Source organism: Scatophagus argus, chromosome 2, assembly GCF_020382885.2.
Source record: "Scatophagus argus isolate fScaArg1 chromosome 2, fScaArg1.pri, whole genome shotgun sequence".
NCBI lineage: Eukaryota > Metazoa > Chordata > Actinopteri > Scatophagidae > Scatophagus > Scatophagus argus.
Window position 1 is genome coordinate 26,840,237 of NC_058494.1, and position 24,518 is coordinate 26,864,754.

The window sequence follows — 24,518 nt, forward strand, 5'->3', positions numbered from 1 at the left end:
TATGTGTTTTTCTTGACACTGCAAATTGTCTTCCATGCTCACTTTTCAATGGCAGAAACGTGTTTCGTCTCAATCTTTCCTCTGGTCAGGAGCTCTGGGGTTATCCGACCCTCAAACAGAAGCCCCTCTTTGGCCATCTTGACCAGGATGAGTCGAACCAGCTCGCCCATGTACATCCCACTGGCCATCTTTTCAAACCTGAGCAGAGAGACACAACATTGATGCGGTTTGCATTGATCTTTCCATCTCCTCTTGTGGAGTCACTTTTGTGAAAACACCAGCAGTCTATTTATTTATCTGGCAGGGACAAATCACAGCTAATTCAGAGTTAGCTAATTCACAAATTGACTTTATCTTCCATCCATTTGTAATCCGGTATTGTGTTTTACAGTTATGTAATTTTATATTATGTGTTATTTAAAGTCTTGCTGTAGTCTTGCTAATAGATGTTGATGCTATTTTCTGACCAGATTGCCCACTTCTGTCTGAAAGTGTAGCCTGGAGAAACAGGATCCATAAGGTTTGAATGAATGAAGGTGTGAAGGAGGAGCTTACAGCTGCTTTCCTGGGTTGATGGAGCCCCTGTCGATCTCACGGTCAAACTCGGTACGGATGTCCTCAATGGATCCGTTGTCCCCGAAGGCGCCCCACTCGGTGTTGATGCACATCCGGCCTTCGTCTCCTTCCACCAGGTCAATGTGACGCAGCTCCTCCATGTAGCATGCATTAGTTCCCGTTCCTGAAAGGATGCAGAGCAGCATGACTTCTGTGCAACATGACACGAGGGTGCATGTACCTTTGGCGCCCCCACATGTACGACTGTGGTGTGAGGTGCTTTGGACTGACATGTGTTCTTAGTCTGCTTTTACCTGACATTAAATAGCTCAGTGAGAAAGTAATTTCTTCCCCAAAAAGGGAGAGTATTCTGTCGCGTCTTTACCGATGATGATTCCAACTTCACAGCGCTGATCGTCGAATCCGCAGGTCATCATGGTGCCCACTGTGTCATTCACCACCGCCATGATGTCTGCCTCATAGTCCTGCAAAATAGGGTATTATGGCACTATACTTTGAAACGCATCAGGCAAAACTGAACGTTTAATTTTTTATGCAGTTGTTTCAGTTTAAAGGAAAAGAGGAAACTCACCCCTCGCTTCTTGATGGCCTTGTTCAGAAGCTGCACAACATCCATGCCTTCCACACCACTGGCTTTGAACTTCTTTGTCCATGTCAGTAAGACGGCCTATAAAACAAGTCGTTTTGTAAAGCCGACGTTTCAGTTAGACGTTAGACTTGGCAAGTCCAAACTGCGTGTCCCTTTCTGGTCCAACAACAAACTCACTGACACTTCTTTATAATGGGAAAGGCACAGCTGTCCCTTTAACGTCAAACTGTGCAACACATTTCTTTAAGTGTTTACCTCGTCTAGTTTGGACTGGGCACAGGGGAAGGAGAACGTAAATCCCACAGGAAGCTTTTTGTCCTTGATCTTTTGCTTCTCCATGAAGTCGCCGAGGCAATCTGCGACGTGGTCAAAGAGCTGCACACAGGAGGGATTTTACACTGTAGCACAACGCCAGCCAAACCTCTGGTCAACGGCAGAATCCACAAACATATTACGTTTTTACACACACTCGCTGTCTGAAATTATCGACTGTTTCACAAGAAAAGAGCAAATTTAAAGAATTAAGAAAAGGATTAAAAAATAAAAATTCACAACAGCCCTGCCGTAAATTCTGAATGTTCGGTTTTAATTGAAACGGTGGTGCTGATTCAACTTTATGCTCATTTTGAAAATTACTTGGTGGAATTTAAGCAGATATTTGTCTGTTGATCAGTGCAGAATAAATATTGGAAACTCCCCTAACGCAGTACAATTCAACAGTCTCCAAAATGATCATAAATTATACCCAAACCTCTGAAATAATTTGAAGACTCTGACTTTTGTGAAGGCAGGGTTTTTTGCAGGACTGTCACTGTACCTTATAAACTGGCAACTGAGTGTCACACTTCATACTCTCAGCACTGCAGGGCTGCACTCACTGCTGATATTCACATGGGTTTTCAGGCCATTTACTTCTAATGTTGACGTGTCTGCAGCCAGTGCGTTAATACAGAACAGTGAACAGAGTGGGTGTCCATTATCAGGGGTTAATGCACACCCTGCAGCCAATCACTGTGATATAAAAGCTTATGAACGACTGTTGACAGGGGAAGATCTTTCATGGAATAACATCACACTTAGACTTTAGAAACAGCTGAACGTCCTTGACGAGGTTCACTGTGATGAAGGCTGCCGTGCCTCATATTCCTAGTTATTGTGTTTTACCAAGTCGCCCTCCATTAAGCCACCTTGTTAACAAACACGCTCCTGTAGCACATTGTCGGCCAGCTGTCGCCTCGTCATTTCATTAGACGGCATCTGTCTCCGCTCTGATCCAATCACACAGCCGCTGGTGTTTTGGTTATCATGTTACTCTGCGACTGCCAGCTGTTCCCCACAAGTTCAGCGAAGGTCAGCTCGCAGCGTTACTGAGGAGGTCATTTTACAGACACGGATCCTCAACTTGACCTGTGCTCGAGGGCAGACGCAAACACTGAATATGTGGCATGTGGTCATGCAGTATTCCTGAGTATTTGCTGTTGATTGCAGCACAGTTTAGACTGTGCAGTGCAACATTCATTCAGTTCTGAGGTCTGTTTAGTGACTAACCACACCGCAGAACAATGATTTCTTTTCTTTTTAAAACAGAAAGTTTAACACAACATGTAAAAATTTGAATGAAGTTGACACATATTTGTATTTTTACCCGTGATCCGCTGCCGTGGATGATGTCATCGGGCGTGTCGTAGACCTGGCTCTCCATCTGAACCGGCTGCTTCTTGTCCTGCGTCACTTTGACACGCAGGATCCGAAAGTTCGACCCCCCGAGATCCAGAGCTATGAAGTCCCCCTTTTCTGTCGAAATAAGAATACACATTTCTGAACTTTCTCGGTTTGCTTTCTTCCCGATGTGTTGTCACTCTGTCACGTGAGTACTGCTCTCATGTCTCTTTCCTTTGGATTCTCTGGTGATGAGGTCTGAGCGTCTGTAGGTGGAGCTGTTGCTTTGAACTACAGTTTGTCTTCTGAGAATTAAAAACCGACCAGGAGACAAAGCTTTTTGCTTCGTTTGTGCCAAAGGATTTCTTACCTGGAAATAAAGAGCTTGAATCACCACTGATGACTCAGTGAAACAGGGTTTTTGTGCTAAAGTGTCAGAGATTATTTTAAATACGATTGACCCAAAATATAAACTTTGAAGAAGTCAAGAGAAACATCTTTGGTTGAGGAGAAATGAAATCGTGTTTTTGGTGTTCTTATCCAACAGGTTTACTGAGTAGGGATGCACCAGTTGTCAGCCTGGTGGATTATTTTTTTACAGTTAAATGTATTGGTGTTTTCTTGTATGTTTTCTTTACTATTTCTTTACTTTTATTATTACAAGTAATAATAAAAAAGCAAGTAGTAATGGAGTAAAATATGTGCCTCCAAAATGCAGTGGAGTTGAGGTATAAAATGAAAATACTCGTATCAAGCACCTCAAAATGAAACTCTAGTACTCGAATAACTTTGACTTTTTTTTTTTTTTATCTTTACTGCAAATATCTATCAGTGCCAAGTACTGATTATTGGTCTCCTTGATTACCAATAATGTGTATTACTTTTTGATTCCCTGTTAAAGCTCCCTGGAGGCAGTGCTGCTCCCTGACTCCAACACCACTTGGGAACTTGACCTGCTACAGAAAAGGAAATGCGTACCACTGAGTCTGCCTTATGCAAGCTTTATGAGGTGCACTTGAATGCACCTTGAAGTACTTGAACTACCCGCGTCTGGCGCTTGATGGGGGTTAATTTTGGATCCTGGGGCAGAAGTATGACGTCAAAGGCCGTTCTACCGGCTGCAGGCACAGTCGTCATAAAATAAATCATTCATACGGTCCACTCCTGCCTGAACCGTTCAGACACTAAAAGCCTGAAAAGTGAAGTGGCCATTAAGAAAGAGAAGACCCACAAAGAAGCAACAGGACCTTATTTAAAGGTGCACTTCAGCAGAGCCTCCAGCCAGGTGCTGAGTCTCCAGGCAAGAAGCCAAAATGTAAATCTCTCCTCACCAGGGAGAAGCTTTCTCCTAACGTGTAGAGTTGGTTTCATTGAGTTTATTCCAAGACGAACACACAACGTGTCTCTTGTAATATCCAGTATGTCCTAATATTTCAAAAACTGCAGGTCACTACGTGCTCTGAAATGTCAGTGAATGAAAGAAGGTGAACAAACAACAGCAAACAAAGTCATATTCTCATTATTAGCTTTCAGGTCTTTATCTGACCCTGATCCAGAGTCGGTTACAGTGAAAGAGTAGAGAAGGCAAACATGATAGTGTGTGGATGTATGGGATCAGACCTGTGACCTTTCCGTTACGGGAAATCGGCCAGGACGCATTGCCTCCCAACAGAACAATGTTCTTGGTTTAGTGCCGCCGTGAGTGCCCGGCGTGTTGCGTTGTGCTCTTTGTCTCCTTGACCTGACTGGAATGACATGTGAGCAGGCCTGACATATAGACGTGTGACTGAGCTGCTGCAGAGTCCCTTTCACAGTCCTTGTCTCACTATATTATCAGCCTAAGTATGTGTGCTTCATATGCATGTTGGGAGGCAGACAGCAGAGGCATCCAAAAATCATTTCTGCCAGCAGTAAACTCATGTAGGAAAGAAACGAATATGCACAAGCTCAGAGACGTTACGCAAGGATTTCACATAGTTAGACAGCAGAAATGTGGTTGTCATTCTTAAATATAATCCCGGCAGCGCTAACAAAGCCAAGCGTTTATTCAGTTTTCAAGAATTATAATCCCGAAAAAGTCAGCAGGAGCATCTGAAGGTGCGGTCACAGGGGTCGTCGAGATCCCGGAGAGCTCGAGAACTTTGCTGGGTGAATGTAAACTGGAGAAAACACAGCTGGTCACAGAGCAGTGAGCCGGAGACTGGGTATCGAATAAGTCTGTTGAAGCACACATTAGTAGCAGAGGAGGGCGTGAATTTGGCCATGTGACCAGGCTTTCCTCAGTGTTCAAACTGGACTAAAACTGCTAACTTACTTGCTAACTGACTTACTCGTCAGTGGTTTGTAAACCAAGATTACTTTGCAGTAACGGACGGATTGACTGATTGACCTTCTGCTGAAATATGAACAGAACAGAACATAAACTGCATTTGATGGGATGAACTCAGTGAAACTCAGTCTGTCACGGTGATCATGTGACTGATTGCTGAGCCAAGTCAGAGACAGGAAGACGTTGTTGTCAAGTTAGTTCCATTATTTGATGAATTCTGTCTTTGGAGGACATCACTGTCCTCCTTTCATGTGCGCACCCTTCATGATTGAAGCTGAACTCGAGATGAGATTTAAATATTAAGACGAGCTTTTCTCCATTTTGTCTTTATGAGCTGTTCGTCTAATCTTCTTACACGGTAGAGATTACCCCGAGCTAACACCAATAGAGCTGAGTCATGATTTCATTGACTCGTTTTGCTTTGAGAAAGTCTGTTCTGACGTTACAGTGCAGGAAAAGTTAGCTTTTAGTCGTGTAGCTGCGGTCGTCCTTCCAATTGCATGTCCATCGCTGTTGATCAGGCTTTCAGTTGTTGGTCATTTTTACCTTTTCACCTTTGTCCTTTGCTTTGATCCCTCTGAGCTCCTGTAGTTGTTGAAACCTGAGGCTATTTATATTGCAAGAGAAGGCAGCAGACAGGCAGCGTGGCCTGTCTCTCTCTCTCTCTACTGTCCGACAGGCGTTTGGTGTTATTTTTGTGTCCTGGCTTGACTTTGGTGGTTTAGATTCTCTGAGGATATTTAGCACATTAAAATAATCCTGCTTTGTCAGAGAATACCCACGCGCAGATCCAGAAACGGCTTCACTTACAGCTTTGAGATTATTACATCATCGATTTTGTATTTCGAGTTTGTTTTTCCCATAACTACATAATTGTTCCCTATAAAGATGAGATCAATAAAATGTCAGTTTTAGTTACAGTATTCCCCCCCCCATAACTTTAATACGATAGGTTGACTCCCCCATGTAGTTCGCCATCTTGCACCTTTTCTACAGTAGCTGAGAACTGGCAAACCAAACATGGACTCCAGAGAAAGGCCCTTCATGTTTTTTTCATTTTTACTGGCCGTTGTCAGGGAGGGTGAGACGAGGGGGTGTTCAGTTGGTTGCATTCTGCATCCTGAACACTAGGTGGCACTGAGTCCTACACACTGGACTTTTAATTAGTGTCACCTGCAGAAAACAGATTTCCCAAGTTCCCAATTTTAATTTCAGCAAAATCAAACCCGACACGACCCCGATCATAATGTAACAGAGTTAACGTTACTGCTGCTATAAGATGCCGACGGTCAGACTGTGAATCATGAATATTTAACGTGCAAAAGGTTTGGAATGTATTAGTTAATCACATTGAAGCTGGCATGATGAGGTTCTTGTCTGCCGGCTGCATGTTATGAGGTGACGTCGGGCTGTTTGGAGCTAAAACAATAGTGATCTACTGAGTCCAAATCCAGAGCGCAACACAAAGAGGCTTATGTCAGAGAACAGGCCTGACCATTTCACCACATCAGCACATTGTTTGTAGCCAGATAGAATCAGGATACATCAGGTGCTGCTTTAGCACGCTTTCCATATGGAAGGGCTGTATGTGACATTACAAACACACTGTAGTCTTTACTCATTTGTCCCTTCAACGTATTCCAAATGGATAAAACATTCATAAAGTCACACAACCAAAACAATAACTGAAATAAACTCAAGAACTTTTAACAAAAATTACCCTTAAATTAATTCTGAACATTTGGCATAACGATGTAGTCCCTGATTTCCCAAAGAGGCTAAAGTCAATAACATAATTATGGTGACAGGACTGCAAGGTTTATTGAATGATGAACTCACTAACCCTGACCCCCCTGAACTCGAGCCCTTTACTGACTTTTACAATTTGTCACAGATCATTAATATGGTCACAAGGAGGTGGAGTTTTTCTCAAGCCCTTTTTAAACTCTTTAAATGCTTGTGTTGTTCCTGCATTTTTGATGCTGTCACGTATTCAGTTCATGTTATTATGGTCGGCTTATCGGAGTGAATTCAGCTGAAGCCCTCTTTGCTGTTTCGACAATATGATTAAATTACTCATTAGGTGTTTTGTGTATTGTTTGCTGAATCGCCGAGTTGAGCAGGACACACGGAACTGATGTTGAGGAGTGGCGGTCAATTCAGTATTTAACTAATATTTAACTTCCAGCTGAATATTTCAAACTGACCTCCATGACTTCCAGTCAATACCTGACAGAACAAACTGGGTTGGCAGCCACAGATCAGCTTCTTTACGCCAAGTTTTTCTTGAAGATGCACAACATTTTAAAGCTGCTAATCTTAATTTTGCTTTACCGGGTCACAAGTTCTCCAGATTTTGCCTTAAAATACCATTAACTGGATCCCGTTCCCTGTTCCAGTCTTTGTCCCTTTGTAATTGTCTTTGCCAGAGGTTTGGGATCAGGACTGGAGTGTTCACACAGATTGTCTGTAAACATGTTGAGTTATGACAGTGGTCTGTTTCTGAGAATCTTCATGTGAACCGTACCTGATCCGTCAGGGATGGACCTGACGAAGGTGGGCAGCATCTTGACGGTGGCGGTGGGGTTGGTGTCGCGGCCGAGCCCGTTCTCCATTTCCCTGCGGAACCGGTTCATGATGTCCTTCAGCGTCTCATCCGAGAAGCGCATGGAGTACAGGTACTTATCAATCTGAGGAGCGGCAGACGCAAACACACGAGGTCAGGGAGTCTAAACGTGCCAAATTATTTACAGACAGAATAAATGTGCCAGTGGTGAAGGTCTGGCGAGGACCGCCGGTGAAACAACCGTGTGTCAATCTTCGGACAAACTGACTTAACTACAAATTTAAACATTTAAACCCTGAATGCCTTGTTGCTTTGGCCTGTCCTCACGGTATAAACACAATAACTCACTGCGAGTTGTGTCCCGATAAAGAAAATGTTGAACCACCTCATCCGTTAGATTCGTGTGTAAGGACACACCAGGTTTTGTTTGTGATTATTTAACTAATTGAATGAGATGTGTGTTGGCTGTGAGGCTGGATGCTGGTTAAAAAGTCAGTAGATCGATTGACTTGACACAAAGTGCCACACATTGTGACCAACAAACATGTTGACGTGTGGACAAAAGTGGTGACACTACTGCAGCACAACACAGTAAGCAGGCGCTTCCTGCGTGTCTGACGCCTTCGTAGTATGATGCAAGATTCAAAGCAGCAGCGTGATAATAATAATAATCAGTTTGGTTAACATTAGGGACGCACTGAACCCCCGACAGCAGACGTTGCCTGAGTTCAACTGATAAATTGGTGCGTCCCTACTTGAAAGAGCATGTGTGGACACTGACTGTTGGATAATCACACAGTGAACATGCCATGTGGGACGCCACAGTTCAGAAATCCATTCTGTGCCATGAAGCACAGTCCACACATTTGTTTCTCACCGGGCGTCTCTGTGTGGCTTTACTATTATTAGCCTCAGACAGACTAATGCAGTGTGAAGCGCAGTGACATGGCAGAGTATTGACTGCACAGGATGACACACCAGGAGTCAAGTCACTGCTTCCTGTTTATACCTCTTAACCCCGTCATTTTGGTGTCATTCAACTTGTCTTGATTCCCTTCTTACATTTTATGCATGACTGCTCCATAACCGTTGGACACAAAGACATCCTCATCACTTTCCGTTTTCCTCAGAGTAGGAACTACCATCGGTGTAGGACAAAAGTTTGCCTTCATTTTCCCGGGAGATTTTGTACCCGTTGGCAGACAGAACTGCAGAGTCAAACTGACTTTTGAACTACAAGAACAGAACCTTCGTTTGGCTTCAGTTATTCATATGCTTGGATAGTTCTCATCCTTTTAAGGGTTGTAGTTCACCCCAGTGGAGACTTTTGTAAATTCCACTAACCTACTTCAGCAGAGGCACGTGAAGCCACCACACTGTGACATCACATCTGACATCATAATTCACCCCCACACCCTCCCCCGTGCGTCTCATCTGACTCCCGGCCAGGGGAACGTCTCGCCGCTCTGTCGTCCCATCCAGCGGCTGATTTCTGCTGAACCCAAGGTCAGTTCCCGTAGGTGACCAGGGGCTTTAGTCCTGCTCAGATTCCACTGATGGCAACATCTGCGTTCTGCTAGCAAGTTTATTTGGCTTTCCCGGAGGTAATATGAGAACGAGGGAGTAAAGAGAGGAAAGATGAGACGGGGGGGAGAACAACCATGAGAGAAAGTAAGAATCGGTGAGTGGAGAAGTCAGCCATAGAGGGAGGAGATCGGAGGGGCACACGGCTTTTCCCAGCAGCCCCTCACAGACACCTGTCTGCTTCAGACGCCCTGGCAACCGACGCTCCGGAAACACTCGATGTGATGAGGGTTTGTCTGCAGCTCATCCCCACCATCACTGGCCACAGCCCCTCTCAAGGACATCCATGTCAAACACTGCTAACCCCTCTGAACAAACTAAAATAGAATCGAATCCAGAGAAGAATGCATCATGGCCTCCTTCTCTTCTGCTTCCCCAAATGCTGCATCCTCCTCCTCCCAGCCCACAGGCTCAGCACTGACATTCAGATAAACCGTCAACCGGCGTCCGTGCTGCTGTCACGTTACGCAACTCTCCAGCCCACCAACACAAGAGCACCACTGTGGCGCTTTAAAGCTGCTTCCACTCACCTTTTTGAGTTGATCATCCTTCAACTCGGTGAAGTAGTAGGCCAGAAGCTGAGCTGCTATCATCCTGCCTGCACGTCCGCCAGGAGCTGTCAGCAACTACGAGCTGGTTAGAGAGTAAAGAAGGAGGGAAAGGAAGGCTGCCGTCCGTTCGCTCCTGTCCCCCCACGCTGATCCGTCTTTATCCTGAAGCGGAGGAAGAAGCAGGCCTGAGCTCAGCACTGTGGCAAGGCAAGGTTACAAGGAAAAAAGTCTGCTGGAACAAGAGTGCAGCAGCGGCTGTGCCTGCTAGTCTGCGACAGGCACACACTTACAACCACACACACACACACACACACACACATACACTTCAGCACACAAACACACACACACACACAGAGGCTGGGTCTGAGCGTGTCTCCTCCCTCTGAGCTGCTAGCTCCCTGTTAGCTCTGGGGAGATGCAGTAGCTCTGCACTGGAATGGTGGTTTTGCTATGCCCTGCCCCCACCGAGCGCTCTGATTGGCTGAGCTGAGGACGTGCAGGAGAGGAAGAAGGGGAGGGGTGGAGGAAGGGGGCTTCTCTTTCAGCGGGAAGGGAGTGGAGGGAGGGGAGATCCACACACACACACACGTTGCCACGGCACCCAGAGGTGTACGTGCAGAGGGGCAAGGCGACCACACGATGACGTCATCACCCGTCTTCCTGCTGCATCACACTCAGCATCAGCTAACAGGCTGAAGGGCTGCAGTGTCCGCAGCTGAAGAAACTGACTCGTGACCGTTTGTTATCTCCTCCAACACCCCCACCCACACACACACACACACACACACACACACACACACACACACACACACACCCCTCCTCCTCCCACAGCAACTGAGTGTCATGTTCTTCTCAACATGGCAGCCAAAGGCAGGCCGCAGCACATGAATCCTGGCTTCAGAGTTTGCTTGGTAACATTCAAACTTCTTACCGAAGATGATGGAGCACAAAGACCTCATAACATACTCTGAACATGAGGCTCCGTCACTCAGCTGTTCCTGCTGTCTGTCTGGATCACCAGTGTGGTTAAAAAGTGCCCAGAACTCATGCTGCAGTCAAATTAAAGCCATCACCGTAAAGGTAATATTCACCCAAATGTACTAAATGTACTTGGAAGCACATGTGAATTATACAAATGTGTACTGCATTCAAGAGGTCGAATGCTTATTGGCCTTTTTCACATTTACCGCATTTTTCCCAAAAACCAAATCGAAGACAAAATAAACGTCAGTGCTTTCCCTCACAAACTGCTGTTTAGGACTTTGATTCTCACTTAGTTCAAACCCGGGATGAGCCCCAGATTCTCGTTACGGGATCCTACTCAAAACCTGATGAAGACGCCCCCTGAAGCTCTCGATCCCCTCAGGTGAATGTTGTGCATGCGTGAAGCACTTTTCATCTCTGTGACACTTGTGGGCCTGCCCAGAGGACAGTTGGAAGTCAGTGAGACAGTAGTCGTCCTCTCGGATGTGCTGACGTGCTTTTGGTCTCATGAATGCGTTACATAAATATTTAACCGTGACACACTTTTAGAAAATTCTCCTCTTTTAATCACATGGTTTGACGCCCCTCTTTGAGTCGATTATGAGGCCTGATGCAACAAATCTCAGCGTTGCTATTCATAGTCAGAGCCGACCCCCCACCACCCACCACCACAGCTCAGTTACGTCAACGCGCTCTGCGTAAAACGACGCGCATCTGCTGACTCAATGACGTGCAGGAGCCTGTGACGTCCCGCTTTTTCCCTTTTTGAACGGACGGCCGAGATTCAGGACTCCCTTTCTAGATTCCCCATCTGTCCTGCCCACAGTCCCCTGCTCCTCCTCCTCCTCCTCTTCTCCTTGTTCCTCTGCCCAGTTTTCCTCTATCTGTGGTCAGTGAGTGCATGAATTGAAAGGACGGCTCCCCTGTACCGTCTTTCCCCCCTCTGAGGCCCAAAAGAGCTGCTCAAAAGGGAGAGTGGAGGAGGAGGAGGAGGAGGAGGAGGAGGAGGAGGAGGGCTGGATTAGCATTCATTCACTCCCCTCTGCCTCAGAGGGGAGTGAATGAAGAAGTCTGGCCTGGTGTCATGGCTGCTTCACCGTGACCTTCTGCACTGACCTTCACAGGAGCCTTCATTAGAGCCATGTTAGAAAATATGTAGGTTTATAGATATATAATATATCTAGTTTTTGTTGTTGTTATTGTTTGTTTTGTTTTTGTTTTTTATACATGCAAACACCTTGGCAACATGTCCACAGAAAGAAGGCGGACAGAACTGTGTGATTTAATGGGATATTTAACCAGACAATAATATTGATACACAGGGCAGCCATCTTGGATTTTGAGGTCTTGAGGCGACTTCCCAAGTCGAACATCTGACTTCAGGGGCCGTTCAGTTGAAATTTCTGGGATAGTCGCATCTGTAGCTGTTTGTTACACACTACAGGCGTCTGCTATTGTCAGCGATGTTTAAGAAATGAAATGTTGAGACAGTTGAAGATGAATTTAATCAATATTTTCCATTTTTGTGCTTTATCTTCTACTACATTTGTTTGATAAGTTTAGTTACTTTGCAGATGACCTGTTGCATCAGAGCCACGTTTACACATTTTTACATTATATTATCTGCAGTCTGATTTAAAAAAAACAGATGAACACTGATTCTAATAATCCTAAACATTCTGAGTATCAGATCCAATAATCAGTTGATCCCTGGTTTACACATACATGGAAATATATGTGTACTTATATATTTAAAGTATTTCTACTTTGTGTCACCAGACTCTCGTCTTTCACATTCACTCATTATTCCTTTGATGGAAATCAGGGCAATAGTTCTGCTGACGTTCTGTCCTAACTTCAGGTACGTTTGACCTGGTGTCACAGGAGAGGTCATCATGCAAATCAGGCCTGATGAGGTTTTCTCTCATCCCCATCCTGACATAAACGAGAACAAAGAAAACTCTTCTGACCTGTTTATTATGAAGCAACAATTTATTAAAATGCCTCCTCATTACTTGAGTCACAAACAAAAAGTCAGTGCGTGTTTGAATGGATGGACGTCCACACACCCTCAGAGGCCCCTCAGACTTCCTGCTCGTCGTATTATCATGCTCCAATAATCTCCTTTATTCCCACTACAAACATGCTGCGTACTGGGGCCAAAGAGAGGAACGAGACTGGAATCCACACACACTCACACACACACACACACACACACACACACACACACACACACACACACACACACACACAATGGCATAAATCAAAAACTTCAAACGTGAATTGATCAGTCGTAGTCATAAAACTTCTGTGATACCACTGACCTCTCATCAGTTGAATTGAGTATGTATGAGGAGGAGGAGATTGTCAGTACTTTGGAAACATTTTGTAAACTGTGTAAAATATTTTTAAATAGTATATATTTATACTTACAACACGCTGCAGCCTCCCATCGAGCAGCAGTGAACTCTGGGAATATTCAGGTCTGAATGTGAGCTCCATGACAACCGCACCACCCAGCAGTGTTCTGGTATTCAAATTTTATATGATCACTTTGTTGAGTGATGGTGAAGGTATCCGTACACAGTATCCAGATGTAAGTACTTGTATTTGGTCAGAGAAAGAAGTGGTACTGGTGCATCCCGGGTTTTGGTCACCACACTGAAGTAACCAAGTACATTCATTCAAGTACTGTACTGTGCTGTACTACTGTACACAATTTTAAAGTACTTCTACTTTACTGGAGTAGTATCATTTTCTGCCACTGCGCTACAGTCCAGATGCAAATGTTGTTTCACTCTACCACATTTGTTTGACAACTTAGGTCACTTTACAGGTTTAGTTCCTTAATACAAAATATAGCAAACAAATAAATTATGATGTGATATTATTGATTTAGACACACCCATTATTTATTTTTTTTACCTTTGGTACTTTAAATATGTCTTGCTGCTTCTGTACTTTTGCCAAAGTAAAAATTTAAATGCATGATTTTTTCTTGTATGCTGTGCGATTGCTACTTTTACTTAAGTACAAGAACTGATTCCAGTACAGTAGCAGTTAATTGGATTTTGTTCTATGGTGCTCAAAGTGTTGAAAGATTTTACATTATGTAATCCTGTTATGAATCCTTAAGTAATTCTGTAAACTCAAAATTAGGTCACAGGTTACTGTGACCTAATTTTGAGAGGAACAATTTAAATGAGGTTTATTAAGATTACTAGCAATAAAACTCCAAATTATGATAACGGAGAGCAAGAAAAACATTCTCAAGCAAAAGAAAGATTTGATATTCCAGATCAGCTGATCAACTTTAGCAAACCAGACACCAGGTGGCAGCATTTAACAGAGAATAACTGAATGTGGCTTTAAAGGGCAGCTCCACTGATTTTTATTCCGTTACTGGTTGTGCTGCTCAGCCAGTGAAACCTGCTGTTTAATGTAATCCACAGCAGTTTAGGTACACAGAAGAAGAAAACGCTGCAACACTGTAAAATAACAGTGGTTAGTTTATAGGAATGGCCTCTTGTACAGAGATGGAGTCACTTCATCAGGAGATTTGCAGTAAGTGAAGCGGCAATCCAACAGTAAGTCAGTAAAGTTTATTTAGTACACAGGAAAGTCACATGTGCTTCTCAAGAATAAAAGGAGTATTCATAGAAAGACCATAAAAATTAGCAAAACAAACAAAACAAAACAATAAAACAAGCAACAACAAAATTTGTAAAAGTACAGACAGTCATGGCTGGCTACAGTACAGGACATCAGTAATAAAAATAATAAAATAAATCTTTCCCAAAGATGATATCTGTCATTTTAGGTAGCTCTTATCACGTAGATGTTTGTTCAAATGTAAACATCATTAATGACAGCTGAGTGCTGCTCCTAATTGGCTCAGATGGGCGTATGGGTGGGAACTCTGTACCAGAGCTCACAGCATGGCAGTGCTCGTTTCTGGGATGTTTTGGCTTAATTTACTATGCAATGGGAGGAAACGGAGATGCATCATCCATCTTTATTTGAGTGGTGTGCACTGACTTCGGCCACAGCGTCTTTCCTGAATCTACCACTCGGAGGCGCCATAAGCCTAATTGTTTTCTTTTTTAGATCTCACAGTGTAAGGAGAACATGTAATACATGTTTTAAAGTTTTTTAAAGACTCATCTGTAAGCGTGAGCAATGATGAAGGCCAGTGTTTTCTAATTAGAGAAGGGCAGGTGACCTTTCCGTTGAAGACACACGGCAACAACTGCAGGTCATCTGGCCAATAAACGTTCAAGACCAGCTGCCTGTTTTGGGTTCACTGTGGTGTTTTCTGTCACATCTGAGTTTGACCAACTCCACCTCATGAGAGGTTTCTACTCTGTGTCCTCAGTCCGTTTATCTTCTTAAATAGACTTGTGTGAATGAAAATAGCTGCAGGGGCTCTTGTACAGTAAGAATTGGGGGTGTCACTGTATCGGAGGACTGGCTGTTAAAAATAGCCTGAGTGTTGCTCACAAGTGTTGAGCCAAGGAGGACAGACTGTCTTGAGAAACCTAAAAAGGTCTCATAAGCTTGTCAATGTTGGGATTCGCCAGCAAATTATTTCAAAATGTCTTCCTGGATTCGCCTTGTTTGAATTAATACTTATGAAAGATGAAGTCCTTCTTTCCAGTCTTGTTAGAAAAGGAGATGAGTTGATAATGGGAAGGTCAAAAAGGTACCATTTTAACCTGTGACTTGTACAAAAACAGTATTTCATTTTAGAAATCCAGCCTCTGTAAGCATTTAGCAGACATTTTACATTTTTAGCCTTTTACTAAATGTCTCAAAATAATCTTTAAATGTAATAAATCCAGTGCATGAAACATACCTCTGAACTATTCAATAAAATTGCAGGCATGGATGTGCACTCCTCATCTCCAAAGTGCAGAATGAGACCAAAATTTGGGACTAAATGCTATATATAGTCTTAAGTGCATCCATACATGGGGTGGAAGGGGGACAGCATTCCTCCACTGAGAGGGTAATATTTTTGTTGCCATCAGCAAGTGCTTCCCAAGCGGCATCAGGCTGGTCTGCCACCGCTTTGCGCTGTTTTAATCTCTTGGGGTAAGTCTCTTTTCCTAATATTTGTTCACCAGCGGGCTGACTTTAATGTAGAAAATGAGCATTTGCAGGGTGATTTTTCAGAGCAGGAAGGTAGAAGGTGTCTGCTCAGGTCAAACGTGGGATCAGGGAAATGTGCTGCTGTAATGAATGGCTGAAGATAATCCGTCTGCTGTGTGGGGAAACGGCAGCAGTCTCTTGTAATCTCCCTGAGTGGTGCTTCCTTAACATACCAGGACATTAAGAGGTTGCTGACCTTCTTTTCCCAACTTTTGTGTGCCATTAAAGAGGTACAAATGATTGATTCTGTAGGATGGATGGCGATCCTGTGTGAGTGTGGATTGGATTTTTCTTGTTCACTTTGAAAGAGCCTACGCTACAGTGCGATCAGTCCCATTTCTCATTTTAATCAGTGTGAGGGCTGCCGGTAATCACTCAGTTTCCTTCATTTCTCCAATCATGGAATAGGCAGAGTGCTGCAAGCTATTCATAGCTGAGCTGTGTGAGGTTGTAAGCTGAAACATTTGAAGTGCTGAGCTCTGGTATCTGCAGGAACCGTCCTGATGCCTCCTCAGTGCTGGACTTTAACTGCCTCTAAGATAAATATGTTCACATGATGTCTTTCTGTTCCCTAAGAAATAATAATATGAATACAGAAATTATTCTTGAGAAGAATGTTAGAGATAGTTGTACTGAGGTGCGATTGGGACAAAGATGCCCTGTTGATGCTTTGTGCTCAGATGAATGAGGATCACAGAGACGTCACAAGGACAGACTTGTAATGACATTGTTATCGTGGTTAACACATGTTTGGTCTCCCCCACCTCACCCCCACCCCCACCACCCCCCCTCGGTGCTCTTGGCCAGGTCTCCTTGAAGTGTTTCCAGTCATGGCTTCCAAAGTCATACCTTGGTATAAGAAGAAGCGTACGAGCCAAGTCAAAACTGATTACGCTTTCCACCACAGTAAAAGTGTTGTCAAGCAGCAGATTGAAAGGTACGGAGGTGGTCTTCACCTGCTGCTTTGCTCGTGCTGCTTTGGCAGGTAGACCAGGAGATCGAGCTGCTGCTGCTGCTGAGGGGCAGAGGGGGTCTTACAGTACGAGTCTGCTTCCCAAGACTGGCTGCATGTTTGTCTGCTGAGGCTGGATTTAAAGCTGTGAAGTTCAGACTTTACTGAACAAGTCAGCCTGAAGAGTCACATTCATATTTATGAGACTGGATGAACCTCATGAAGAAGCTCCTCATCAGTGCTGGACCTTTTTGTATTTTTGCATTAGAATTAGAAGGTAACCAGTCCGTCTCACTATCAGTGGAATAATCAGGATGTTCACCTTCCAGCGTCAAACACCACACGTTATCTTCTGAATCAGACTCAAGGCACTAACGTTTCCAGGACAGATTGTGCCTGAGTTGCAGCTTGTTGTTGGCTGGAGACCTTTTGAGAGCTCAGGTCATGTTGAAAGGAAATGAGATCCAGCTTTGAACGTGGGAGAGCATTTCATCCCTCTGTGTGGTTCTGCTTGTTCCTCTGTCCTCAGTGAAAGATGGCACATGTTCCACATGTTCCTAAAGCTCTCCGGAAGAAGCTGCCACAAGCAAACAAGTGAAATCACGTTTTAAAATGGTCCCCAGCGAGTCTGTAGCCCAGGCACTGCTAGCACTGCTGCAGCTTCTGTCCACAGTTTTCGGCTGTTTTTTCTTTATTACTCAGAGACTTTCTTTGTGTTTGTGTGTGTTTTAGTTGCATGCTTTTAGCACTGCACTCGACCTGGCTCTTAGTCTGGCTCTGCTACGCACTGTGGTTATTCTGATCTTGAAATGCAAGTTGAAGGCTGTGATAGCTAGCTTTGTCTGCGCCCGTGATGAGGGTAGAAGTTAAAACTGCCACACCTCAGCCCCTGAAAGCCAACCTCTGATTGCCGGCATCGTCCTGCAGAAAAGTGACGTGTTGTCATGGAGCTCCTGCCTTATGTCAGAGGCTGCATGCCACTGCCCTGAACCTGACCCACATCTGAGGCTACAGCTGGAGATACGGACACCAGTGCTCATCAAGTCTCTCAAGAAGTTTTCCATAAGAGTGACTGGAAAGGAAACAGCACGGAGGGCTGAATGTCGAGTTTTTGTGTTTTTTGGCTGAAGAATTTGTCCTTGTGGCTGATGCTCCTTGGTCAAATTCTCTTCACAACCACCAGTTTCACAATAGTTTTAGCTGCAGTTCATCAAAACTGTCCATCAGCTGTCCTAAAGAGGGATCATTGAGGTTTTCTATTCCAACACAGTTGGGGTTTTTTCCTTTCAGTTGACAGCCAGTAAGTTCATGTAACAAGATAGGATTTTGTAGGATTCTATCTAGGAGATGTAGAAGTGTGTTATATTGGCAGCGCAAAGGAGAGATGTTTGATATGGATCGTCCCTTCATAGTCAACGAAAGAGAATTTAAATACTACAGACAAACAGGCACCATTTTGCACTACTGTAGAAACACGTCACGTAAAACAAAAATCCTGGAAGATTTCCGATGACAGTTTCTTTTCATTGCTGTTGTTCAGTGATGGACCTCTTCCCTCCTCCCAACAGGAAATCAAGCTCTAAATCGGTGAGCCAGGTGCAGGCCGAGGCCACAGAGGCTATGGCAGAACCAGCGTACACCATACCGGTGTTCCGGCAGAGGTGGGTTCCTATTGGCTGCTGTCATGTGTCAGGCTATTTCAGGTGTAAGGTAATACTGACCTCCAGTCTCTACGAGCTGTCCTCAGACAAGAAGACAGCGCATTTCTTCACTGTTACATGTTGTTCACTTTTCAGTAATAATCACTGTGACTTATCAAGTGCTGGTTATCACACGAGCGAGGAGGCTGACTGTGTGATGCGTTACATTAGCTCTGTTTTAACTGCAATGTTCACTGAGTTCGTACATGCATTCATAAGTATCGATGCTTCCACACGTTTTCGATACCACACTCCAATCTCCAATCAGATTTTCAACCCAAGACAGCACAGATACTAGTGTTATTACAGACGTGTTGGTATGTGATATTATGGTTTTTATTTACAATCAAAAATAGATAGAAAGTGTAAAACTGGATAAACGAGTTGGGGTTACATGTGTTAGTTACTGAAGAAGTACTTCTATGAATCCAACACGCTGACGAGCACATATCAGTTACTCTTACTCGTGGTTGACACACTGAATTATTAATCAGATTTATGTAAGAGCAGTTGATCAGTGTAACTTGGTAGCGGAATTTTTACTTGAAATTCTTTAACTGAAATAAAAATAGAAATTAGACTCTGGGAAAAACAAAACCTAAATGAAATGATGGTGTATCTAAGCTGAAGTAAAAATAAAGAGGGAAGTGCCTGCTGAAAGTAATAAAAACTAAACTGAAAAACCCACTCTGGAAACAAAAAAAACAAAAATTGAAAATGAAATAAAAATTTAACGCTGTGGTTTCTCTGGTTATTAGGGCTGCTGAGGAGACTGAGGAGTACCAGCGAGTGGCGACGAATGTTTCGAAGGGGTTGACTGTGATTCAGGAGGAGCTCCAGAGGATCAGGATAGCTACCAAGGCCCAAGTGGACAGTATTGCTATCCAGAGAGAGGTCAGAGCCAATCACACGGCGGCATCATCACCTGCAGAACTGCTGTGACAATCCTTAACAACAGGTTTGATCCCCCAGACCGAGCAGGAGGACTGAACAGGTCCAGGTCTCAGCCGTTGAGCATAGTGTGCCTTGTTTCAGTTCTTTACAGTTAAAACAGCACACAAATTGACCTGAACGGGGTGTCTCATGTCGCCGTAGACGTGATGAGATCATGCTGAAGTTCAACGTTGTGCTCAGACGTCCACTTTCACATTTGTTGACACTTGTTGAAGTGAGCGTGTCGACGGCATGTCAGAACAGAAGGGTTTATAAGGACTTTTCATTGACAACATTTTGCTCAGTGTTTTCATGTTAAACCTTTAAACGTCTAAAGATGCCACTGCAACGTGTTGGAGAGCACCATGTGCTGTATGCTCTCATCTGACAGCAGCTCGCTCTCTCCAGGTTAAGGGCATGATGAAGAAGAGGGAGGATTTGTTGGATGAAATCCCCAAGATGCCGGACTTCCTGGTTGCCCTGCGGCCCCACACCGTGTGGGAGAAGACGCCGGTCAAACTGTTCTGCACCGTGCAGGGAAACCCAAGACCCATCGTCAAATGGTCAGAATATTTCAATCGAAGCTACAGCACTGTTAGCGTTCCTTTGATCCATCTGTTAGCAGTGTGCAGTGTGTAGCAGTGGACGTCTCCTTGTAGTTAGCTCACACATTTCACTGTCTTGTTGGCTGGACCATCAGAGTCGCGTGTCCACATACCGATTTAAAGTGAGTGCGTGTTGGTGTGACCGGTGGCTGACTGCCGGGTGTTTGCAGGTATAAAGGAGGAGTGCCAGTCGACCCCCTGAGCGCCCCAGGAAAGTACAAGATTGAAAACAAGTATGGAGTCCACAGTTTGGTCATTAGCAGGTAACAGCACCAACAGCAACCACCTTTAACAGCATACACCCGTCACACACAGCAGCTCTTTGGTCTGAGGAGTGTTACTGATGTGCCCCAAGTGAAAGCTCCACATTCATCCGCCTCATCTGGCTTCCACACAACAAGCAACAAAAAAGATGGCATCATACATGTTTAAGAAAGGAAGTGACAATTTGTACCTCAAACTACAAGCTAAAAATCTCCTCTTTCCCCTTTGATGTTTTCTCTTTTTATTTTCGTCCATAAATGAACACACGTATAAAACCCAAACAGTTCACCTCCTACCAACCCCCACCTGCAGTCCTGCTGTGGTGGAAAGGTCTTCCTCATTCATGCCTGAAAGTCAGAAAAATAAAGAAAAATGTCAGGTACAAGCTCATGGATTTGTTGCCTGTTTAGAGAGGCTTTATGGTGTAGTGCGCTGGGCTCTGTTAAAGGTATTAAACTGTATTCCTCTTTGATCTGAGCATTTCAAGAATATGGTGCCGGTCGCTCTTTGCCTTTTAATGTTTTAATATTTTAGCTCACCGCCTTCCCTCTTGGTGTCTAAAATTAAAAGACAAGTGGTCAGAGGGGGAAGTCAGCCTGCTGGCCTGTTCGTCATCTTCAAGACTCCTCAGCTGTTCGCGACAAAGTGCTGACCTTTGCGCCATTCGAGCCATGAATTCCTCCCACTGCTCCCTCCCTCTCTGCCTCCCTCTCTCCCCCTCCTCTTTCTGCCTCTGAGGCATTGAATAATCCAGTCACTGCGTTACAGGGTCAGTGGGCAGACTCTCATTCGTGTCTCTCTGTACTCTCTAAAAGAATTTTCTCATTCAGATCTCCAGTGAAAAGCTGGAGTGTGGAAGAAGGACGCAGTGTATGACCTCCACGGCTGAGAAAATGGATCCTCTTTTAAAATAGTTTGGTCCAGGGTGAAGGTCACATATCTTCCTTCTATTCTCACCCTCAGACTCCCGTTCAGCCCTCCCAACATGTGAGGCTAAGTTTTCAGAAGGAGGCAGCACATGATGTCTCAGTCAGACAAAGCTGACCTTGAAGAGCCGTCGGTGTGTTGTTGAGGAAAAGGCAGAGCTTTTGTCCCCCATTCAGTTTCACCTCTCAGGCCACATCACCGGCTGCTCATTAGTGTCGGGGCTGCTGGACCCACATGCAGCCTGAGGGCACAGGGAGACCAGATGTCCTGACAAAGTCAAGGCAGTGCCGAGCTGCCCCGATTCCTGTCCCAAAAATTAGACTAAACCCCAGTTTTGAGTAGCTATAGTCTAATAAAACATTAAATCCTGATCACTGGGAAACATTCTTATGGCCCTCAGATGGGCTTGGCTACAGCAAGGACTGAAATTTAAAAGAACATGAAACAGTGAACGTTTGAACCCCGAGTGTTTCAGGTTTATGGAATATGTAAAAATTGTGTGCATATATTGAAATAATTGATTAAGGTTTTATGTTCTGTCCGGTCTTGTAGGTGTGTTGTGCGTGATACTGCCGAGTACAGCGCCGTGGCCACCAACCAGCACGGCACGGCTACCAGCAAGGCTACCGTTACTGTGAAGAGTAAGTCATCCTCCCATTTCAGACGTTCAGCCTCTGCTCTCCTCTCAGGTTTCTGTCTGTAATCCACATTTTCTTTTCTTCACAGGACCAGCAGGATCCGGGGAGCTGTGCCACCTTGGCTTGGGTGAGGAGAAGGGCGGGTCGTAGTCGAGGGTGTAGCTGGAGGGTGTTGGGGGCAGTGGGGGTCATTTTTGGCTGGAATCAGGCCCAGACACGACCAGTTCGACCAGCTGGCTACAAATAGCTTTGCATGTGAGGGGCCTGATAAACAGTGGAAACTATTGTAAGAACCTGTTGTCCTGATCCAGGAACAAGTTAAAACGAGAAGAATTTATCTGAATACCCGAATATCAATGACAAACAGATGAACTGGGGTGCAGTTGTTCTCCGTGTCCAGGGGCCCACGGTCGGGCCCTTTCAGTGATGTCCTGTGGCCCCTGAGCCACACTGTGGGCACCACAGCAGTTTCTAAACAGCCTTCTGACCACTGAAGGTGACCCTGGCAGCTTTATGTGCTTTAATGGGAATTTTTGGCAATTTTTTAACGCAATATCAAAGTAGAGTATTCTACTACTACTAGTATTTCTCTATTCTATTTTTATACTCAGTTTTGCATTGTGTGTTTCATGGTATTCAAACATACCAGACTGCTATGACAACATAATTTCCCCTCGGGGATGAATAAAGTCGTCTATCTATTTAGATTTTAATGAAAACTAAATATATTAAAAATATCTCTACCTATTATGGGATGTCTGGTATTCTCGACGGGTGTTAAAGGTGTATTACCTTAAGATGGCGGATGCAGAAAATGCAGGAAATTCACCATTCTGGTCATAAGTAATTTAGAACGGTTTTGGTTGGTTCAAGCCCACGTATGCACATGTCTTGTTTTATAGAGGGAAAACATGGTGGGATTTGATATGGGTTTGTGGTCATTTCCTGTTTATTGGTTACCAGGTGCACAGCGTGACCATGAATGTGATCTAAAAGGCTTAAAATGCAAGACTTTTGTCATTTTCCTGCTCAGTGCCTCATCTGACTGAGATCCATCCCAGTAAGCTGGAGATCACCCTGCTCGATCGCTTCCCGGTGAGCTTTGGCGTGGAGGGCGGCTCCATCAGTCTGGTGTGCAGCATGGTGGTCGTCCCCGACCTCCCCAACGTGCCCCCCCTCGCCCAGTGGTACAGAGACGGTGAGACATTCAGTTCAGGTCCCAGACGGCACGTCAGCGTCGCTTTTCATTTATTTATTCTGCTGTTTTATTATTTCCACGTATTTTCATTCCATGTTTGTTTTATTCATTCGTTCTTCTCTGCTGTTCTGCTCTCCTGAAGTAAAACAGCAGCTTGTGTTTGGCGGCTTCTCACCGTGTCTTCCGTGTTGTCTGCAGATAAACTGCTGAAACCCAGCAAGCTGGTGGAGATGACGGTGGGTGGAGGAGCGGCCCGTCTGACGCTGCCCCACCTGGCCAAGGACGACGAGGGCCTCTACACCCTCCGCATCTTCACGAAGGACGGCACCGCCGAGCACAGCGCCTACCTGTTTGTTTCAGGTACGTCACTCTGCATCGTGTTGACTTTAGAGTGGAGAAAACTGGGTCACGTGTTGACTAGAACAACTGGAAGATGATCGGCAACGGTCAGTGTGACTGAGTGTAAACCACGAAAATAAATTCAAACATCATCCCGTACTGTGCTGAGCAGGAAAGGGTGAACCTGGATGGTGCAGACGTGGTTTCTCTGTAGCGTCAGGACGGACGCCAGATAAACCGGTTCCACTGAATATTCACCTTCTTTTCACCACAGTCACAGTTTCGGGACTCAAGCCAAATCTCAACCCTTTACAAAAATGTCAGATCAGTTGTAGATTATGCAACAGTCTCACACACTCGCCAAACCTGATCTCAGGATGGGCCTCGGCATGACAAAAAACCAGGGGTTGTTTTCTTTAGCGCTCGTCCACAAACCATTAATTATTGAGGATTTCAGTAATTCCCATGAAAATCAGCGTAATTGGCCTGGCTGGAGTTTTGATGAACTAAGAAGATTTTTAAAAGATTTAAATCAAACACTTTTACTACCAAAGGAGTGTGAGTTATGACTGGTTTGATTTCTGTGCCTCCCGTGAAGTCGTGTTTCCTTCTACTGAAAGCTGCACTGCACCAAACTGGTTTCATCCTCCTCTCTGCATCTTTCTGTCCTCTGTCATCCCTCCTCCTCCCTTCCTCCCTCATGCCCTCACTTCCTTGCTGTCCAGATGCTGCCCCCTCGGCGCCCGGGGCTCCCGGTGCCCCAATGAGTGTGAAGGCGTATGACATCAACTCTGACTACGTCCTGGTTGCCTGGAAACCCCCCAACACCGTCAATGAGGCGGCGATCACCGGATACTTTGTGGATCGGTCAGCCTGCGTCCCTAAAACTCTTCAGGCTTTCTCTTTATAGCACAGAGCTGGCACACTGACATGAATACAGTCAGACCTCAGTGCTCTTAATGTGACTTGATGT

At 44.7% G+C, this 24,518-nt stretch overlaps 1 protein-coding gene across 6 annotated transcripts in view; it reads left to right on the plus strand.

Moving 5' to 3' along the window:
- myom2a (myomesin 2a) overlaps window positions 1-24,518 on the plus strand; it is a 49,319-nt gene that overhangs the window by 10,497 nt on the left and 14,304 nt on the right. For 2 of the 6 annotated variants that reach the window (XM_046374744.1, XM_046374726.1), the window contains exons 1-11: window positions 15,857-15,932; window positions 16,797-16,926; window positions 18,510-18,602; window positions 19,400-19,535; window positions 19,983-20,137; window positions 20,350-20,442; window positions 21,923-22,011; window positions 22,097-22,135; window positions 23,042-23,206; window positions 23,405-23,566; window positions 24,271-24,412. In XM_046374744.1, coding sequence (XP_046230700.1) covers window positions 16,820-16,926; window positions 18,510-18,602; window positions 19,400-19,535; window positions 19,983-20,137; window positions 20,350-20,442; window positions 21,923-22,011; window positions 22,097-22,135; window positions 23,042-23,206; window positions 23,405-23,566; window positions 24,271-24,412 — 1,181 coding nt within the window. In that variant the 5' untranslated portion in view covers window positions 15,857-15,932; window positions 16,797-16,819. Of the gene's footprint in view, window positions 1-7,692; window positions 7,832-15,762; window positions 15,933-16,796; window positions 16,927-18,509; window positions 18,603-19,399; window positions 19,536-19,982; window positions 20,138-20,349; window positions 20,443-21,922; window positions 22,012-22,096; window positions 22,136-23,041; window positions 23,207-23,404; window positions 23,567-24,270; window positions 24,413-24,518 lie in introns of those variants that run through there. The other 4 variants (XM_046374734.1, XM_046374718.1, XM_046374709.1 and 1 more) reach the window with 4 other exon arrangements.